Source organism: Bacillus rossius, chromosome 11, assembly GCF_032445375.1.
Source record: "Bacillus rossius redtenbacheri isolate Brsri chromosome 11, Brsri_v3, whole genome shotgun sequence".
Classification (NCBI taxonomy): Eukaryota; Metazoa; Arthropoda; class Insecta; order Phasmatodea; family Bacillidae; genus Bacillus; species Bacillus rossius.
Genome location: NC_086338.1, coordinates 5,020,286 through 5,041,139, shown reverse-complemented (window position 1 = coordinate 5,041,139; position 20,854 = coordinate 5,020,286). Strand labels below are relative to the sequence as shown.

Genomic DNA, 20,854 nt, shown 5'->3' with positions numbered 1-20,854 from the left:
TGTACGTATCTTTTCCGAATAAAATGATGTATTTTAAAGTAGAAATCTAATATTCAACCGGACATTACCACTTGCTTATTTAATTAACGGAAATACGAAGTTGTCTGACATGTAAATTTTCTTTTAAGGCGATTGGTGCATGGAAAATATTACGACAAAACTAATTTAACTGTACATATTTATTTTTGATGCTTTTTTTTAAGACATAATATACCTAGGATATTTTTAATAAACTTTTTTTTTACTGAGTTATGTCATTTTAAATGCATTTATTTTTATTCCAAGCCAGAATTATTTAGAAAACACATAATTATGTTAAACTTAAGTATAGTTCAAGAAACGAGTGTACGAATAGGTTTCTGCACATATAAAAGTAAGAAGAAAAAATTTTCTTCGTCGAAATTACAGTTTAATATTGACAATTTCCATTGATCACTGCTGGACTACTTCAGGAGCGATTTAAAGAATAAATTTAAATGAAAATGAAAACATAATTGGCAGAACACTATTGAGTTATGTATATATTTTCATATCCTTTTGTTTTTGATACGATCCGACTCAAAACATGCCCTCTGGAGTGACAGTTCTAGTGCTGCGTGTAAAACTCTCGCCGCCGGGAAGAATGTCCCCGCGACGTGGCGCTAAGGGCGGCGCTTGTCGCAACCAGGTAGTCCGGCGGAGCTCCGGCCGGCGGGTGGGGAGGGGGAAGAATGGGGTGTAGAGGGATGACGGAGAGGAGACCGAAGAAACGAAGGGACTGTCAAGGTCGCGCTCATGGAGCTAATATACAGTAATACATCTGGAGAGGACAAGGGAAGGCCAGCAGAGGATGCGAGGTGAAGCCGGGTATCGGCTTCCTACGCTGGAAGAAAATGAAAAAGAGCCAAACTCGCCTCGCGCGGCCGAGAATCATCCAAACTAAACTCGCAACAGCTCCGAAACTATCAAAACAATCAAACTGAAAATTTTACTGGAGTATCTATAAACATTTTTCCCCACATCGCTTTAATATTTTTTTCGAAACATGAATGCTTTCATTTTTAAAAATTAAATACTTATTTACTGCCAAAATTTTTTGTGATTACGCAGAGTAAATTACAACATCGAGGAAAAATTTTTGTTTGCAATTGTAAGTGGGGGACACTAGTGTATGAAATAAGGAAGAAGCCTCAAATTTTATTTATATACCCCTTTTGACGCATTCAACCCCATACTTTTATTTTTACAGAGAGTTGAAGTGGGAATAATGTTTCAGTGGGTAACACTACCGACATGTCTTCGGAACGCACTTCTTTTTGTTATTATACATCTCAAAATTTATAATTTCATACACAACGTTTATAAAAACGAATTCTTACTTACCTCATTTAATCTATTATAAACCTCTTGTAATATACGTGTATTAGTAGAAGAACCAACGTAACATGCAAACCTTAGGTAAACACTGGTAGAGAATTGTTTGGAATAACTGTAATGCTATGCATATACTGACAATGTAAGAAACTTCCAATTTTATTAATTGTTTGCATAAGAATTAATAATTTTAAAAAAATCATAGAATAGGCCTTTATAGACTGAAAACCTTTCACGTAGTTTCAAGTCGCGTACATAAAAGTTTTTTAATATATATAATTACCAAATATTGTTGAATATATTTAACATTTTTATTCATGTTACAACACACATATAATAACAAACCTATATAGTATATACAAAGACAAACGCCAAATTTTAGCATTTTGTATTTCTTTTCTCTGTGTGAATAAAATAACAGTTCTTAGCGTAGTTGCTAATACTGTACTATATTTCTAAAAAAAAATTACGAAAACCCCTGACATCGTCACCATAACAATGATAAATTTGCAAAATAATTAAGGCACATTTTTTAATGCTACGAAGCACACTCTTAAGAGAAATGTTTTAAACTTATGTTGGGATGTAACTAATATCTTGAAAGCATTCTGAAACCGTTACTTTGAGGGAAACCTTAATATACCGAACACCATACCATCCTTTAATCGAGTACGATTTTCGCTTCTTAAGACCCATTTGTCTTCAAAATGCACTGTACTGTGTAAGTAATAAATCAGTCTTAAAATCAGTTAATTATTTTATCTTCCTATTTCGTATTCTAATTGAGATAAATATCAGATAAGCATGTGTTACTTATATCACGACATCAAGGTATTATTTATCAGTAATTAATATTTCATTTTATTTTTTTGTTAACTAATGTGCATAGGGCAGTGCACTAGACATCACTACCTGTGTGTAGTGTTGCGTTACACTTATTAACGCATTAGAGTTTACATAAAATGATAATTTCAAAATTTCGTTTAAAAGTATAAATATCAGCGATCAATTTAATTAATGTCCAGTATAACTCAGTCATTAAAACATTCGGAAATATGTATAGGACCTGTTAACCTAAATATTTGTTAACAGTTAAACTGAACTAAGATGTGTTAGAGTGGTTTTTTCTCTGTCCGTATATTAGAGGTATGGAACATCAAAATATGGCTTGAGACGCTTTGTGCCATATTTTATGTATATTAAGCGCCCCATGCTTTTTTCTCATTTATACTAGTATTGCTTATATACTATTGTCATAAATTAAATTTTAAAATTATTTTTAACTTTTTAGTTTGATAATCTTTAAAAGCATGTTTCTTTAGTTTTTTAAACTATATTTATTTTTAACTTTTTAGTTTGATATTCTTTAAAAGCATGTTTTTTTAGTTTTTTAAACTATATTTATGTATAATTATCATAGGGAAATGAGTTACCGACACTACTTATTACCATCTGAGATAACTATTTGGAGTTGCAACGTCACAAAGAAATGGTAAAGTCTCTCCGAATCATTTACAGTTAGATGTATGGATATAATCTTAGAATTTACCAGAAAAAAAAAAATTTTTTTTTTCCGGCGTGGCCGGGAGTAGAACCCACGATCGCTGAATCCGAAAGCTGACGTCTCAGAAGTCGCGCGCCTTAGACCGCTCGGCTAACGAACATGATGAAATTGGTGGGACATTTTACAGTGATGAGCCACTCACTCTTAGTCGAAAGAGTTACAGACGGACAGACAAACAAACATACAGGTGAAGCTAATATAAAGCAGTAATAATAAAATACGCATCTGTCGCCCATTTACTTTAAATACAGAATTATAAACTACATATTGTGAAAACATTCTGCAGCAGTTTTTGCTGAACGGAAAAACACGGATGAGAAGACAGACGAAATGTGTTTGGTAAGTGATTTTTCGTCAAATGAAATGGAACAGGACAGTGCTTATCAGAATGAAATTACAGAACTACTTTTGTGCAAGGAAATGTATTTTACAAAGACATTTCAAGAGAAATCACCTTTAAATGAAATAGATCTTGCTGACATGGAAGAAATAGACTTAGATTTAGAGGCCAGGCCCCTTTCAAGTGACGAAATTTCTCTTGAAGGGCTGAAATATGTTTCTGGCTATATAGCTCACCGTTTCAGAAATAAATATCCTGACCTTGGCACTACGGATTTCAATTCGGAGGACGATAGCTGGATACATGTACAATCAAAGGGTAACTTAAAATGTCCCACTAATGAATTTTTTGAATTAATAAAGATCGCTGAAATGTGTTTTGATAATATTCATGGCAACAATTTGTGCAAAAAAGAGCGGATTTTTGAATCACTGACTAAAATTATTTGCGGAACTACTGAAAATAAATATCCAGAAGAAGTTATATACTGTTTTGTCAGGACAAGAACGTATATGCGTATCAAGTATTTGAACATGAAATATTTTAACGAACAAGACCAAAAACGCAAAGAAAGAAATAAGATGAGGAAAACTACCCTCTAAGATTTTTCAGTGTGATAGTGTCCACTTTCCTTCACCATAATATGTATGTTCATAATTTATTTACGATGTTTTTTAATTACTATATTTAAGAAAAGCATTTATTGTGAATATCGCAGCAATTATGTAGGGCTTAAGGTATTTATTGTATTCCAAATATTGAGTATGTCATTTTTATTGCCTTTATTAAAAATAATATATATATTAACAATGTAACAAAATTGCGATATTTTTGTATTGCTATTGCAATTTCGTTTCTTGTAAACATTATTGTAGACTTTTTCATATTGAAATTAAATTTGCTATAGGGTATAGGGTTGTTTGTATTTTAATTTTACAGTTATAAGATTTTTTATATGTTGTTTACTGTTTACAAACATTTGAAAAATATTTCCTTAAACATATTTCCATTTCCATGGCAATAGTCTTGTTAGCTTTTCGGGTAACTCTTCTACATGGATGATAAGATGGTGCGACATCTAAAACATATCACACCACCTTTACATAACTATAAAACTAAGAGGTGTTTTCTTTACATAATATTAAAGCACAATGTTTCCTTGTGGCGTAGGTGATTTAGAATTTCCATTCATCTAGAAAAATGGGCTTTCAGAATGTTTTTTAACACACAGTGTTTGGGAAGGTTTTTGAAGAAAAAAATTGACTACGCGTTTTATTTTTTTGCAGCTGAATTCGGGCACTTGCATGAAATATAATTAATCCGTACAAAGCGCAATGGTTTAAAGTATTGATGTTGAAGATTTGAAAAGATTTATTGAAATAGTGTGAGAGAATGAGCGAGTTGAGTGAGAAGAGTGCGGGAGTGGCCACATGACGTCTGCGCAGTTGCCGACAAAAATAATCCATTCCGCCTCCCCATGGCGAAGAATGAGTGAAAGAGAAACCTGATAAACCTTCCCCTCCTCCGGGCACGATAGAACCTTATCGGCTGTGTGTTAGAGGGAGAGCGAGATACAACCTTCGAGGTTTTGTTAGTTCCCGCTAGATGGCAGGCCGCAGAGAGACCACCAGCGACACCCTTCCCGTATGAAGGCCATCTCGCCACTGACGAGCTGGAACTAAGCTCCTGACCTCCCTACATAGTAACGGTCACCCACATAGGCATCTAGACTCTTTAGTGGTCATATGATACAAAATTCATTGTTTTCGGGCCTGTGACCGTTTTTTACCGTGCACCAATCGCCTTAAGGCGTTTGTAAACATTATTACCCTTATATTCCCTAATTTTAAAACTGACAGTTTACTGTGCGCAAGTATCATAGGATGAATATTTAAAGATAGTTAACAATTATATCCTATGGTTGTAAACAAACTCACGGTACAAACCAAAGGACTCATATCCTCGGTACAAAGAGAAAATTAACTAGATCCTTGTTTGGGCCAATATAATGACTGTTGCTAAAAAATTCTAGTTTATAGTTTCAAAACAAGATTATTATTAACGCAAAATTCTCTCTTCAAACCATTCATATGTTAATTTTGAGCCATCACCCGACATATGACCTCTCAGTACCTCGTACTGACGCCAACTGTCGAGGCTACGCACATCTGCGCATCACCTGAAGGAAGTGGCAGGTGTACCACCTATTCACCCAATCACAAAAATACATGGAAAAATATCAGTCAATCACGGCGCGTGGCAAAGGCACTTCTACTAACTTCTGAGAGTTTTTCTCACTCTCTCTGAACTCTGACTCTCTATAATTCTTCTTAAACCAACAAGCTATTGCACTTGCTATTCTAACAAAAAACCATGACAAAATAAAATATAAAATTCCATTAATATGTCTTGACAAATTTAAAAAAAAGCAACCCTTCCAAAAATATGTGAAAGCATATAAAAACATGACTACACAAATAAACAAACAAGTAAAAAAAACTTCAAAGGGCTTAATCACTATAGAGCAAACATATTCTCTGAACACCTTAAAAAGTACGAAACAATTCAAATTACGAGGAATAAACATTAGTCAAACACTAAAATACTTCTTACAGAAATAACAAGCTACTATATAAATGAAACTGAACAACCCAACCATAGTACTAAATATGATCAGACAACGTAACTTGTTCATGAAACTGTGTAGCAAGTGGGGACGGCAGTAGCCTTGGTCGTTACAAGTTAATACTAAGCTATATCATGGACTAGCACATAAAGTAAAGACACTGAGATTGTGAGCGTGTGGATTTGAAGGAATCCTACTGTAACTAAGTATATTCTTGGGACATCACTGAGGCAGATGTCGGCCCTGCAAGGTCGCTGCTGACAGCGCTCCCATTGGGCGGTGACAAGTGACCACCTCCCAATGACCAGACTGCAGGAAGCACACAGTGAATGGCTGCATCCTCCGGGACTGCAGAACCATCCGGCCACGAGTGGAACAACTGGCTGGGCGAAAGACACAGGAGTCCCTGGTTTCTTTCAAGTTGTGTGAAGTTATGAATTAATGGTGTGTCATATTTATTCTTATGTCCACAAAGGGTTCTGGAATCTCTCATGCTTGTGTTCTTAGTCACGTCTGCACAGAGCAGTCTGCACTCACCAGTTCGTTCAACTCCTCCGTGATTGGCTCCTGCTTCACACAGACGTCTCCATCTGCCGGCTGAAACAACACATCAGTTAGCACATGGAGGAGCAGACACCTGCATGTTATTAGGAAATACAGCAACTAATGCTATCAATAGCGTTTGGCTGGATTATAAATGGTGAATATAGTGATAAAACTGAATAAAATCATAATGCAAGAACAACACTACATAAGGAAAAATTTATGTACAAATAAGAAACAAGATTTAGCTCGGTAACACTTTATTATGTATACGTTCTTTTCTGCTAATATTTTTACAAATAAAAGATTTCCTTGTAAAATTTATTTAACAACAAGCTACAATACCCGGCGTTGCCCGGGCTGAACACAGGGTGTAGTCAGTAATTGTCTTCTTAATTTGAATGTCAAGTGTGAAAATTAATTTATATCACTTTCAGATCCCGACAGAAGTTGTTCTGCCAGTTTATAGTTATTTACCTGGTCTGTATGTAATTTAAACTTTATAAAGCAATATAGATAAAAGCTGAAAAATAAGAGATTACTAATATTGAAAAGATTCCATTATCTAGCAAATGCTTGGCCTGCATTTCAATGCCTCATTCAGTTTTGTTTTGTAATATGTTTGAAGTAGTTCCACATATACAAATATACAAATCATCTATCCATCTCTATATATATTTATCTCTACATATATATACATCTATGTATCTCTCTATCTCTATTTATCTCTTTACATCTACATATATACTTCCCACTATCTCTATATCTTCTATATAAGTCTCTATATAGCTCTATACATCTATAGGTATATCTCTTTATCTAACCCATTTCATTCTCTATACCTCTCTCTATCTCAACTTATCTCTCCGTCTCTATCTGACTCTAATATATATATACATATGTATACATATATATATATATATATATATATATATATATATATATATATATATACACATATAATTATATCACTGAAATGCCCCTCGTACCTCAAAATTAAATTATTTTAATTTAATAAGAAAAAACCTTCGAAACTGCTGGGCAAAATATTAAGAAGAATAAAGTTATTGACCAGAGGGGGCACGAGGTGGTGAACAAGACAAATTTCGACTCCTTGCACACAAGCAACTTGGGAGCTAGTGGATCGTTAAATGGAATAAGGTATATAATAAATAAACACTACATAAGTAGTTTGGTCTATAGGTTCCCTGTTTTATTTAGAATGGTAAATTAAATCTTTTTTTCTTTGTTTTGGTATTACAATTAAAGATATTAACACATAACAAGTAGGAGGGCTGGCCCGATATTATTAATAACACGTTATGTTATATTAATTACACATCAACACAGAAACAAAAAAATTGAAATATTCCACCCTATTAGATCCTTTGGTTGATTACAAAGATAATATTCTCATTGATTTTACATATTCTCGTCGATTAAGTTCTTAAGTCACTGGTCGCTGGTATGCAATTTATTCACTTAGTTCATTGTATGTAAGGGGAAAATATATTTTTAATATCACCCGGGTCTTCAAAGGATGACGTCGGGCCGGAGGAAAGCTCTTCTTAGGGGGAAAAGCAGCTCGAGGTCCTGCACAACATGATGGGTGTAATTTCGGCACCCAACTGTTGGACCCTGTCAAACAGGCTGTAACTCCAGGGCTCAGGAGATGTCTCGCGCCGACATCCAAATGGCGCGGACCGAGAATAGCGCGGATGACGCGACCGAAATCATCGATAAGTGAAATAAAAAAAATTAATAAAATTTTAACTAAGACATGACTTGTTCTAAATGTTCCTACTGACTGGCTACTGAATTTAACGAGTACGTTGTTGCCGAAGACCAGCCTCTTAACACAGAGGACGCCAAGACGACGCGGTAAGTAGCCGAAGTCAGAGTACCAAGTGCGGCGATGGCGGACAAAGCTCCTAATTAAAACAGGCGTTAGGCCCTAAGGAAAACGAGGGGGAAGGTTGGGCTCTGGACTGAACATATCCGGAGGTGCCCGGAGTGGTCGTAGCCACAACTTCAGTTGTTTGCGCCAAAGGGAGACTGCTGCGGTCTCTACCGGCAGGTACAGAAAGCCACATACAATCAACTATTACAGGCCGCGAGGAGGAAGCATAGGGCCTTATGGCGTAGCTGGTGGTGCACTCTGGTGGCCTAAAGGGGACATAAAGGGGGGAGTTAGCAAGCTCGCCCACAGGTGTCGCGGGCGTCAGCTCCACGAGCTGGCGCCAAGAGAAGACGTTACAGTTTCTGCCGCTAGATGTCGTGGAGGGCTCTTTAGGGCAAGGGAGAAAGTCCTTGGAGTAGGCCATCGTCTTGGCGAGTTCACGAACGGTCAATGATCCAGGGTAGAATTCTTAGAATCAAAGGGGGGATGGAGAGAAAGGGGAGGGCGGACAGAAAACACCATCAGGCTGGGAACGGAGGTCTACGGGAGACTCGTTCGTGCCGAGAATAGCTAGTCTCAGCAGGCCTCTAAGAAATAGAGCTTGCAGGCCAGAAGCTGCTCTATGCGATTTTAGTCATGCAGAGAATTAATATTACAAACCTGGGACGTGACTGCAGGCGAGAGAAATTTCAACCGGGCTGCCAACGACTACCTTAGACTAGCAAAAGCTCAGATTGATCCTTGAGAAAAGGCGCCTCGGTCCACTGGCACAAAGTTTAACTATGTAGCGTACACCAGCCTAACAAAGTGTAAATCACCCTTTTGTAACCAATCAATTAAAAATAAAATTTCGAAAAATAAATTAAAATTATAACAACAATAAAAAAATAACGTGCGAAATGCCTAATTTCCGGCACATCACTCTATCTCTGTCTCTCTTTTATATTTAAATAAATTGTGTCATGCGTACACACTTATACAACAAAAACAGACAAAGTGCCTCTATATAAAATAAAATACTTTTTTTGACACGATTCGTGCTCCAACTATTGAAAAATAGCTATACCGTCTCAGTAACCTTCATGGGCATGCGCATAACAAATATCACCAAAATTTCATCGCAATCGGATGAATGGTATAGGAACGCATAAGGCACAAACAAACGAAAATTAAAGACATGACAAACGCATCAAACGATGGAGCATTTAAAATTCAAGGCAACTCTATCTATCGACGAAGTTAAGAACAAAACTGTTATTAGCGCCTTTATTTTGCTAGCCGCTGCAAGCTCCACTAAGAGGACTGGTCTCACCAAGGAGAAAAATATTAATTTGCCAGACCTTACTATGTGTATGATCGTGTGTCAGACAGAGAAATGACACTCACTCACTATTTGAGCCTGTTATAGCCAAAGTGGTGTAGTGTAACTCCACTTTTGGGAAAAATGGAGTTACAGGCAATAGTAAATAGCACATTAAACGGGTTACTTCCGTCAAAACATTTATCGATTACTATAAAGTGGTTTGACTTCAAATAACTCGAATATACTTAGACCCATTCTAATGAATTTATAAAATAAAATCAAAAGAAAGAATCATTTAATGTTAATTTATGGGCGCCAACAACTTCTAAGAAGTTGTCATAAATTGAATATTTATATGAATTAAAAGAAAACAAGAAAAGGGTGTGAATGTTTTGACTTAAAAATATGAATGCCACAATATTAGTATAGTGAACGGAAAACAAACGTTATTACTTTTCAGTGTCATTCCATTAATATATCGTGATATAAATGGTTGACTTCATACCAGTAAAATATCGTCAAACTCATTGCACCTATTCTATTAAATGTCTTCAATTATTGAATTAATTATGTACAAAGTGAAGCAATTTTCATTATCATAGCTATTCAGTAGTAGGTAGAGCAGGGTATGTCGTGGTGGTATCACTAGATTGATAGATTATAATATAATACTATATTTTAAATACTAATTCAAGTTATAAGAGACATCAACATTCTGGTATTAGAAGAAAACTGGTGTGTAAAATTACTTTAATGATTTTAAATATTCCGAGGTTTTGATCTGAAAAGTTCGTAAGTTATACGAGATTCCTTAAGAAAGATACGACCGACCTGTAGTAATAGTTCAGGGAATAGGACTATCTAGTACGGTTTCTGACTTCTTAATACTGGAACTCCGCATCAAATGATCTGCATCCTCATCCTGGGAACACCAGCGCAGTAGTTCCGCGACTTCGTCCTGGGAACGCCTCTCGGTGGTTCTGGATGGACTCGAACTGATGATTACTCCGTAGAGTTTCTATTTCTTTGTCCTGGGAACGCCTGAATAATACTTGTAATCTTCGTAGAAGTTTTTTTTTCTCTTCATCCTGGGAACGCCTGAATACTTCTTGAAATTGTTCGTATAAATTATCTATTTTCTTCGAACTAGGAACGCTTGAATAATTATTATAATCTTTGTATAAGTTGTCCGTTCTCTTCAAATCAATAAATATTTTCCAATTCTCTGTAGAATAAATTTCTCATATTATTTTATACTATTCTTCTAAATAATTAAAATATCATAATTTACAATTTCTTCTGTATCACAATTATACGTCGAGCTTCTATGATGGTTTGAATATTAATTGTCATTTTCTTTTCTCCGTCAAAATTCCAAACAAATCTTTTATTTGCGAGAAATAGTTTTTGTTCGACTGTCTTCGTCCAATACCAGAATGTTTTACAAAATTTAGTTATATAATATTACGCATGAAACTTGAAAATACATTTCTTATTGGCTTAACAAAATATCTAATTACTTGAGCAAAGAAGTTTAATACTAAAACATATACCTGCAAAATTATTAACTTATGGTTCATAGAGAAAGAAAGACACGTACACCGAGGTGACAATATAAAATATAACACATTAATTTTGTTCCTCCATCTTGTTCTATAAAGTTTCCAAGTTCAACCTTTATAACATGTTGAAAACTATTAACTGGAAAGGTGGTGTAAGTACTAGTTCATCTAGTAGCTGCATAGATTGCAGCACAAGTTTAAGCAGTAAGTGGAGCCATCTATGGATTTACAGGCAAAGTGGTGTAACTGGGAGTTACACCACTATTCCAGTCATTGCCGTACTTATATTGTGATCACAATGCTACAATAATTTTCATGTTCTTTAAAAGTGAATGTAGGTATTATTGGTCCTGTTTGAATATACAAAATGAATGAAGAATCAGATGAGAGTGCTAGCGAACCAAGTATTCTTCTTGATAATGGTTCGAGTGATGAGTATTTTCCCAGTGCATCAGAACTCTCCGGTAAGTGAAAATGGTTGTTTTTGTGCTATTTTGTAACACAAGTGAAATAGCTGTTTTGGTTTTTTTTTTAACATTCATGTAGTTGCAGTTTTAAGTTAGTTTGCTACATAACAGTTTATACTGCTAAGTTAACAAGTTATTGTTGCCTGTCACAGCGTCACAGTATTTTTATAATTTCATTAAAACTAGCTCTGTAGGCCATTTTGAGGTTATGTTATCTCAGTATTCTATTTTAAATGATGTCTGTTAAAGGGGGAGGTTCGTCAAAGAAACACATGGTTTTAATTTGTTTTGTAGATGTTTGGGATAGTGTGTGTTTTGTAGGTATATATTGTGACTATATTTTTCTACAGTTAAAATTTGTTTGCTTTTGTAGTGTTCGTGTCATGGCATATGAAAGTCAAAATCTGCATTTTTCAGTATAAGCCTTTATAAAAACCATCACACTAAACGGAATGAAAACATTGACAGCGAAGTACGATGTCGTGGGTTACAATGTAATTTATGTATATAAAATTGTAAATAAAGTTATTTTGATCTTTTAAAAATTTTTGAAATATAAAACAATATTTGCAAAATTGTTTTAATAAAAAAATAATTGCGGCCCATTTTTATAATATAGTTAACGTTGTAGGCCATGACATTGTACTTCACTGAGAATTTCTTCATTCTGCTTGGTGTGGTTATTTCTTATGAAAGAATAAAATGGAAAAATGCATATTTTAACTTTGAAACTCCTTATGGACAAACTATGACAGATGAAATTGTTTCACAAGAAGGAAGTATTGTCACAAGTTATGTATTTTAAAAATGAACTTCACAGTGTTTGTACTGTTGGAAATACAATTTCTAGACAATTTTTCTTGCTAATAAACTATGTCTTTATTGTTTCAGATGAAGATGGAGTTGAGGAAGAGAACGAAGTAGATAATCCAGCACAAAAGTTTGAAAATGAAGAAAGAAAAGGTATGCCAAAACGATTCCGAAAGAGAAAAAAATGGAAAGCAAGAAACAAGCAAGGAAGAGAAGGCAAAATTTGGGAAAATCCTACAGAACTGTAAAAGGCAAATCAGTAGAGGAGAAAACATTTAAGAACTCTAATTGCACATGTATAAAAAAGTGTTTCAAACAATTTTCAGAAGAAGAGTGAAAAAATGCTTTTGAATCATTCTGGAAAATAGGTACTTTTTCTGCTCAAAATGCATTTTTAAGTGGTTCAATAAAACAGGTAACACCAGAGCGCCGTCGGCCAACAGTAGGTGTTCGGTCACCAAAGCATTCTACAAACCAATATTATATACCCCAAAATGATGGAACAAGTGTAAATGTGTGCAAACGATATTTTCTAGAAACATATCAAGTTTCTGATGGTAGGATCAGTAGGGCCATAAGAAAGGTACGAAGTGGCCAATCACCAGGTTCGGACAACCAGGGAAAGAGAATCCCAGTAAATAAAACACCTGACGAACAAATGGAAATGGTTCGAAAACACATTTCAGGATTCCCTTCATACCAATCACATTACACAAGATCGCACAACCCGAACAGGAAATATTTGTCAGAAAACCTTAATACTCGCCTCTTATACAAACTATACACTGATGACTGTGCTGATGAAGATAAAGAACCGGTCAAAGAACACATTTGCCGGAGAACGTTTAATACAGAGTTCAATTTACACTTTCACGCACCACACAAAGATACCTGTATCAAGTGTGATTAATTTAAAATAAAGCTTGACTGTTCTACAGATGAACATGAGCATGAACAGCAACATGAGCTTCATCTATGAAAAGCTGATAAAGTAAGGGTGTCTATGCAAACAGACTCTGAACGTTCTGCTTATGATAGCTCTTATTACTCCTTTACATTTGATTTGGAAAAATCTTTAGCTTTCCCTAAATTGACATGCCAAATAGCATATTATAAACGTAATTTGTACGTTTATAATTTAGGTTGTCATGAGCTCTCAACAGGATTAGGTTACATGTATTGTTGGGATGAAACCATTGGATCTCGAGGCTCGCAATAAATTGGAGCATGTGTTATCAAACACATAGAAAGTAGGGCATCAACAGCTAAACATGTGGTCATGTACAGTGATACATGCACAGGACAAAACAGAAATTGGAAACTTGCATTACTACTGATGAGGCTAGTCTTATGTGAAAACAACAGTATTGTTATTGACAAGTTCATGCAAAGTGGTCATTCCTATCTTCCCAATGACTCTGAGTTTGGATCAATTGAACTTTATAGTAAGAGCCAACAGATATTTTGCCCTTCTGACTGGTATAGAGTTATCACCAAAGCTAGGAAAAAACGTCCGTTCCATCTTACCATGATGTCTAGTGAAGAATTCGTATCCACAGAAAACCTAGAGAAATCAATCACCAAGAGAAAAGTTGCTGAAGACAAACATCCAGTGTCATGGCTCAAGATGCAGTGGATTCGGTACAAGAAAAATGATCCATACAAAATTTTTTTCAAAGAGAACATGTGTGATGAAATTGACTTTTACACCTTAGACATCAAGCAATCATCAAAACGGGGACGGCCAATATCTCTGGCCAATATAACCTCTAAAACAACTCTACAATGGAGCAAGGCCTGTGACAAAAGAAATACAAGATATGCAAGCACTTTTGCCTTATATACCCCCTATCAACCACGAGTACTACCATAATCTTTGTACTACAGACTCGGCTGAAGATTTTGGACCTCTTGATGCAGATGACGCAAGCACGTATGAGTAAAAACAGAAATATTGAGTTTGTGACAAGCACTAGAGATGAGGTGTAATAAGGCGCTGTTAACATTATTTTATTTATGCAAATTAAGGTATTCTTAGTGTTGCAAAATAATATTCAGGATGTTACAGCAGTCTCTTCAAAATACATCAGGTCACTGGATGCTGGTGAAAATACTTATGTTGAGTAACCAAATATGATTTGTTGGAAACTTGTAAAGTTGTTTAAGTGTTTTCAGTGTGTTTATAATAAATACTTTTAGTATTGGATTGAAATGCAAAGTCATTTTCATAATAATTCTGTTGTGGTTGTAATTTTTTAATTTTTGGTACTTATCTTTAAATTGTTAAAAGCCATAGTGGTGTAACTTACTTTTGGGTTTAACAATTTTTATTTGCATGTTAGTAACATATTAAAAACTTAATAAATAGTTAAAACATTCAATATTAAGTACATTTACTTAGATTTATTGGAGATGTTAGTGTTCTGGAATTTTCTGTGACAACTCTACTAAACGTCTTTATATCTCAATTGCAGGTTAATGTGACTTACACCACTTTGGCTTTAACAGGCTCATTTGTATGTCTATGACCTATGATTTTTTCTGTTATAAAATGAAATTATTACTTTTTCACTCCCTTATGGATGGAATTTCATATTAATATGGGGTCTATGTAATAATCCAGGTTATAAGCTAGCTGTAGGCCAAATTTCATTCAAATACATTCAGTAATTTTTATGTGAAAGAGTAATATAACAAACAACCATCCATCCATACTTACAAACTTTCCCATTTATAATATTAGTACGATATACCTCCAAGTAAAATAAAATTTATTTTATTTAAATTTATTTGCTATCACATATACAACAGTAAAAACAGACTTAAAAATATATTTTATTTATTTTAATTTTATTTATTTGTAATTGTAACATGCCAACCAACAGGACAAAGCCTTTAATGGTTGGCACACAATTAGATACATATACACTCACTATAATAAACATAAATGAAAAACACAAAACAATACAATATAATACATATAAAAACAAACCACACATAACGAAAGACAATAAAACACAAATAAAACGTTACAATTTAGACAATACAGAACTAAAACACATATGATCATTAGGAACTAAGGAAAATAATTAAAAACTTTATCAAATTTATTAAAATTGGTTATTAGCCTAAAGATAATATCATTATTTCTGTTAACTGTACATAAAGTGGAAGTTAAACGACTGTTAAAAGGAGGTACTCTTAAACCGGTGTTGTCAAGTATATATTTACAGTTTAATTTGTTAGTATAACATTTTTTAATAAAAATAAAGTCAAGCAATTCTCTTCGACTTGAGAGAGATATCAGATTGGGTAGAGGAAGTTGTTTTTGAATAATAATATTTATTAATTTATTCTGTATATTTTCAATTTTCATATTATCGCACATATTGATGTTGTTCCAAATTACTGAGCAGTATTCTATTTTTGACCTAATTAATGCTAAATAAAGTGAGAGGATAGAATCAGTTTTGGTAGCATTACATCTGACATATTTAATTAAAGCTAATGTTCTTTGGGAACTAGAAATTAAATGTTGAACATGTTGGTGAAAGAACAATTTAGAATCTAGAATGATACCTAAATCTTTGAGATTTTATTATCAACAGTTACATAAATAAGCCTTTAAAAAGGCTTTGCTCATCTGTGCTGAACCATTTGTAACTTCTGCATCTAAACATGCAGTAAGGTATAACGGTTCGTTACATAAAAAAATAAAAATATGTTAATCGCCAATTGTAGTATTTGTTTTATTTTTCCAAAACAGAATGTTGAACAGACGAATCCAATCACTTTCCAAATCTTTTTCACTCATTCAACACGTCTATCCGCCTGTCGAGAAATGCTCGCAGCTCGGGCGATGAAGATTAACGAAAAATAACGTAGATTAAGTCCTTCAGTAACATCTTACTGTAAGTACATGAAATCGGTGCGGCCTCAAACATGACCGCACCCAGCGAAAATGAATTTCGCCACGAGCCAGACGCCGACGTCGGTAGCCGCAACTTCTAATTAAGAAAAAATGTCTGAAAATTTTCAAAACAATAAATGATTAAACGGCATGGCTCGAGCTACCGACGTTAAATTTTCTCTTCCACAATTACTACATAATTTGTGAGAAGCCACCGAACGTGCCCTCCTGGTGCAGCGATACACAGACGACTGATGAAGTCATGGCACTGTTTTCTCCACGCAGGGAGAGAAGTCACATGACCTCACCGACCAATCACACACACACTTCATTCACACTACACATCACAAGCCAATCAGAACACAGAACATATACACTGAAAACCATTTTCATACATAGAAACAGGGGATTCACTTTCTCCTTCTCTCTCTAACACCGTGGGAGAGTAGTTCTCCTCCAGTTACCACGACCAGTGGGGAATCCCAGCTTTTATATCTGTTGGCGGGGAATCACTGTTTCTTTCTCACTCGCACTTACAGGCCTCTTATGCCTCCCTATAATACATCCCACACCAAGTATATTGTTCTAGAACCTTATGTACCAGCAATCACAATACAAATTACTTTACAAAATTAAACTTATTTAGAAAAACCTAAAAAAGTAGGCCAAAACAGGCAAAAATCTAGTACAGCGACTTATTTGTGAATAATTACATAAAAAATAGTAATGATTTAAAATGTTTGTTAAAATACAAGGTACCCTCTTAAAACACACAGCAAGTAACAATATCAACACTTAAATACATAAAATGGTAAAAAATTCTTAGCAAGACTTTTTAAGAAATATTTACATGCATAAAAATAGTTTAAAAGAAAAATATTTAGCTAGGAGGGCAGGTGTCTTGCAATGTTACAAAGGGTTCAAAGAATAAAGTTACAGTTATAGAAAGTTAAAAGGATGTAAATTCTAAACCTAAACAAAAATATGGTGAAGAGTATTTCTTGTCATTTAATTGTATGTGAAAAATTATACTTACAAAAAAATTTTGATTCAATTTTTTTAATTTATGCAGTTAATTTTATTTGATTATATGTATTAATTATCACATCATTTTTGCAAACCATGTATTTTGTTAGGCTACATAATTAAAACTGAAGTTTGTAATATTAAAAATGTTGGTTGATTGTCCCTTGGTTGCTCCCGACGCACGGCACCGACTGTCTGCTCGGCACGGCCACCAATTGACAGACAGGCTTCACTCTAGGACTTTGCTGCGTCTGTGGTCGTACAGTTGTCATTAACAGCGCAGCCCCGACCGCAGGCGTGAAACTCTCGACAGTTCACTAATATATTGAATTGGGCAGCCGTCACCCAACACATCTACACTCGCAGGTGCCCCAGTAATGACTAACATGGCGACCTGATGTCCTGGCTGGAGTCGTAGGCCAATCGCAGAGAACTTTACACATTCCACCAATGACAGAACACTTTTTGGCAGTGAAAACGGACCATAACCGCCCACATGAGAGACACTTGATTATTTTCCCATGCAAAAAAAAAATCTCTCTCTCTCTACCTATCTAATGCTTATGTAACAGGCAAAACTACTGCATCAGCCTGCATTTTAACCACAGCAAAAAAATATATATAAAAAAAAAAAGAGAGAGCACAAGAAAACTTAACTGAGAAAGCAAGATGCAACTAAAATTACTTCAATTGCTTCATAAAAAAAATCATTAGAAATATTAAAAAATTTTAAATTTTTGGAAAGTATGTTCAAAATACATTTTAAAAATGCACTAATACCTCTTAAAAGAACAAACAACTGTAATTTACATAATGATAGAAAACCAACCAAGTGTTATTTCAGATTATAAAAACATTATTTTTTAAGAAACTTATTCATAAATTGAGAAGGGTGAGTAACCATGGTTGTTAAAAGTCCGAGCAATAGGTTCTGTTTGTCAACACAGATGTACCAAACTTAAATTGCAGGTTTGTTGAATTTATTTGATCTCAGTAGTCTCTGGTAACTTATTTGTAAACTACAGTAAAACTCGCTTAAGACGTTCACGCATAACACGTTTTCCCGTTTATTAAGTTCAAAAAATTATTCCCTTGATCACTTCCATATATCCCTATGTTTATTTTTCCCTTTCATAACGTTTGTGTTTGTATATGCTTCCCGCATATAACGTTCCGCATTTGTAGAAAAAATATAAAATAATAACATTAACTTTAAGCATTTGAACAATTTTTTAAGTTAATTAAAAAAAAGTATGTATTTACAAACGATGAGTTAATTTGAACAGCACAAGACCGTCGAAACCTGCGCCACACGCCACTCGCTGTTACAGACACGCTGTTCTATCTGTGCGCCATTTCCCCACTCGAGTAATAACTGGTGACGAATGATAAACGCGCACAATCGTCAAAACCTGCGCCAAATGCCGCGCGCTGTTACGAGTGTATTTTGCGACCAATCATCTACTTGACTGAGCCGCTGTTCCATCTACATACCATTTTCTAACACGTGACTAAAGCCGGAGTTACAATAGCCCGTCGCCTCTGTCTGTCCGTCATCCGTCCATCAATCATGTGACCTGCAGCAAATAAGAGAGCTAGAAAATTTTCATCCGTCCGTCCGTCAAAAGCTTGGCAAACTTATACTTTTGACGGACGAACGGATGAAATTATATCTATGGTTGGTCGCGCCAGTCAATTGTTATCCGAATACAAGTCAGTGGAGTTTGTTTTTGTTAGTTCAACTGTTCACAGTTTGGTTAACATTATATGGATTGTGGCTTGAAAACTCGTTGAATTGTAATAACTTCAAATTTTTCTGAAGATTTGCTCATCCATTATGTACGGGAACACGAGTTTCTGTACGATTTTCAAACGTGAAGAGGGTCACCAAAAATATTTAGCTTATATGGGCATTTCCTCTGACATTAGACCATTAAAGTTTGCATTTGTTGGCTGCACTGATTTCTAAAAATGTTTTGACGGAAGGACGACGGACGGAGTATTACCACCAGCCATTATTCGTTGATCTTTCCACGTGTCGTTTTTTTGCAAGCAGTTCACGCACTTTATATCGTGCTCAGTAAACAGTAATTGATAACCTCAAATAAAGGAGTTTTAGGTTAAGTGTGAGTTTAGGCAAACTTTTTAGTTGTGATTTTGTTGTTATTCATAATAAACGAAGGCCGCAAATTGATGGAAGATTACCGTCAATGAAAGAAAAAGGTCAAAGAGAAAGGTCATTGTACTCGGTCAGCTGTTGTTACGGCGCGGCGTAGCCGTCGGCTGGCTCTCTTTGTTCCCTGAGCTGCACATGCGCAGTATAACTCACTCAACGCTCCGCCCAGACTCGTGACCTTCCATCAGCAGTCAGCCAATAGATGCGAGCTTAGCGGAAAAAAATTATAAGCTCCACCTCCCGTGTACCAATTTTATCCAGTTCTAATACCAGTTTATTGGTATACGCAGCAGTTTTCTCGCTGCTGTGACATGTTCAAGTTTACGTTCATCTTGATTTCTTGATACCAATAATTAATTATTTACAATCCCCAGAAATAAATGGTTAGTTTAAAAAATATGTGTCACTATACAATACTTCCAAAATTATAAAATACGTATAAAACAGTTACCAAGACTTCGCTCATTTTATCTTGTGAAGTTTATGTCTCGTACCAGTATTTCGACTAAGTTGTGACATAAATACAGTATCAGAACTTACAAGCAGCCACGTAATATTCCTGACATTCCCGTTATGTTTATACATTCATGAGTTTATGTTTTTCCCTCGTGCATTTTAGATTGTCTCCTGCTATAATGTACTCTGACTTTTACACGCCTAGGCTTAAATTATTACATGTTTATAAATAAAAGCAACTTTTCATGTTATAAAATATGTATATTTTGCTATTTATATTGTTCATTGCTGACTATAAACGTTACGTTTTTCACAATGTTTTTAGCTTACTAGTTAATCTTATCTACACTTAAAGTACCCGCAGTATTTTTTTATTTGAGCAAATATATTGTGTGTTAATTAATTATAATTTTATTGATATAAAATATATAAAATGTAAAAATGGGGCGTACCTCACTGCCTTCAGTGTCGTGTTTCTTTTTTTTACGTTTGATTAGCTCAAGTGTTGTTTCTGCACGAATAGGATATAATTTCAATTGAAAATACATCAGCATAATATATAGACACGGCAGGTCATTACCCGTGGCAGGAGGACACTGCAACTGCAATTCATTTCCCGCGGCAAGCGGTGTAGAAAATGGGGGGGGGGGGGGGGGAATAGCCACAAATGGACTTAATTTGGCCTCGCTGGTTCGTAAGTACAACTCGGTCGTAAGGACAAATTTTGGAGAACCGTGAGTGTATGTAGAATCAAGGTTTCACGTACTTTGAAGCACTTGACCACTTGGACAAACTGAAGTTATTTGTGCATGGAACAC

General features: G+C 35.0%; 1 protein-coding gene across 10 annotated transcripts in view; it reads right to left on the bottom strand.

Moving 5' to 3' along the window:
* The window catches only part of LOC134536589 (gastrula zinc finger protein XlCGF57.1-like), a 331,362-nt gene that overhangs the window by 278,928 nt on the left and 31,580 nt on the right, over nucleotides 1-20,854 (bottom strand). For all 10 annotated transcript variants that reach the window (XM_063376346.1, XM_063376350.1, XM_063376351.1 and 7 more), the window contains one exon: nucleotides 6,421-6,480. In XM_063376346.1, the coding sequence (XP_063232416.1) occupies nucleotides 6,421-6,480 (60 nt within the window). The remainder of the gene's footprint in view (nucleotides 1-6,420; nucleotides 6,481-20,854) is intronic.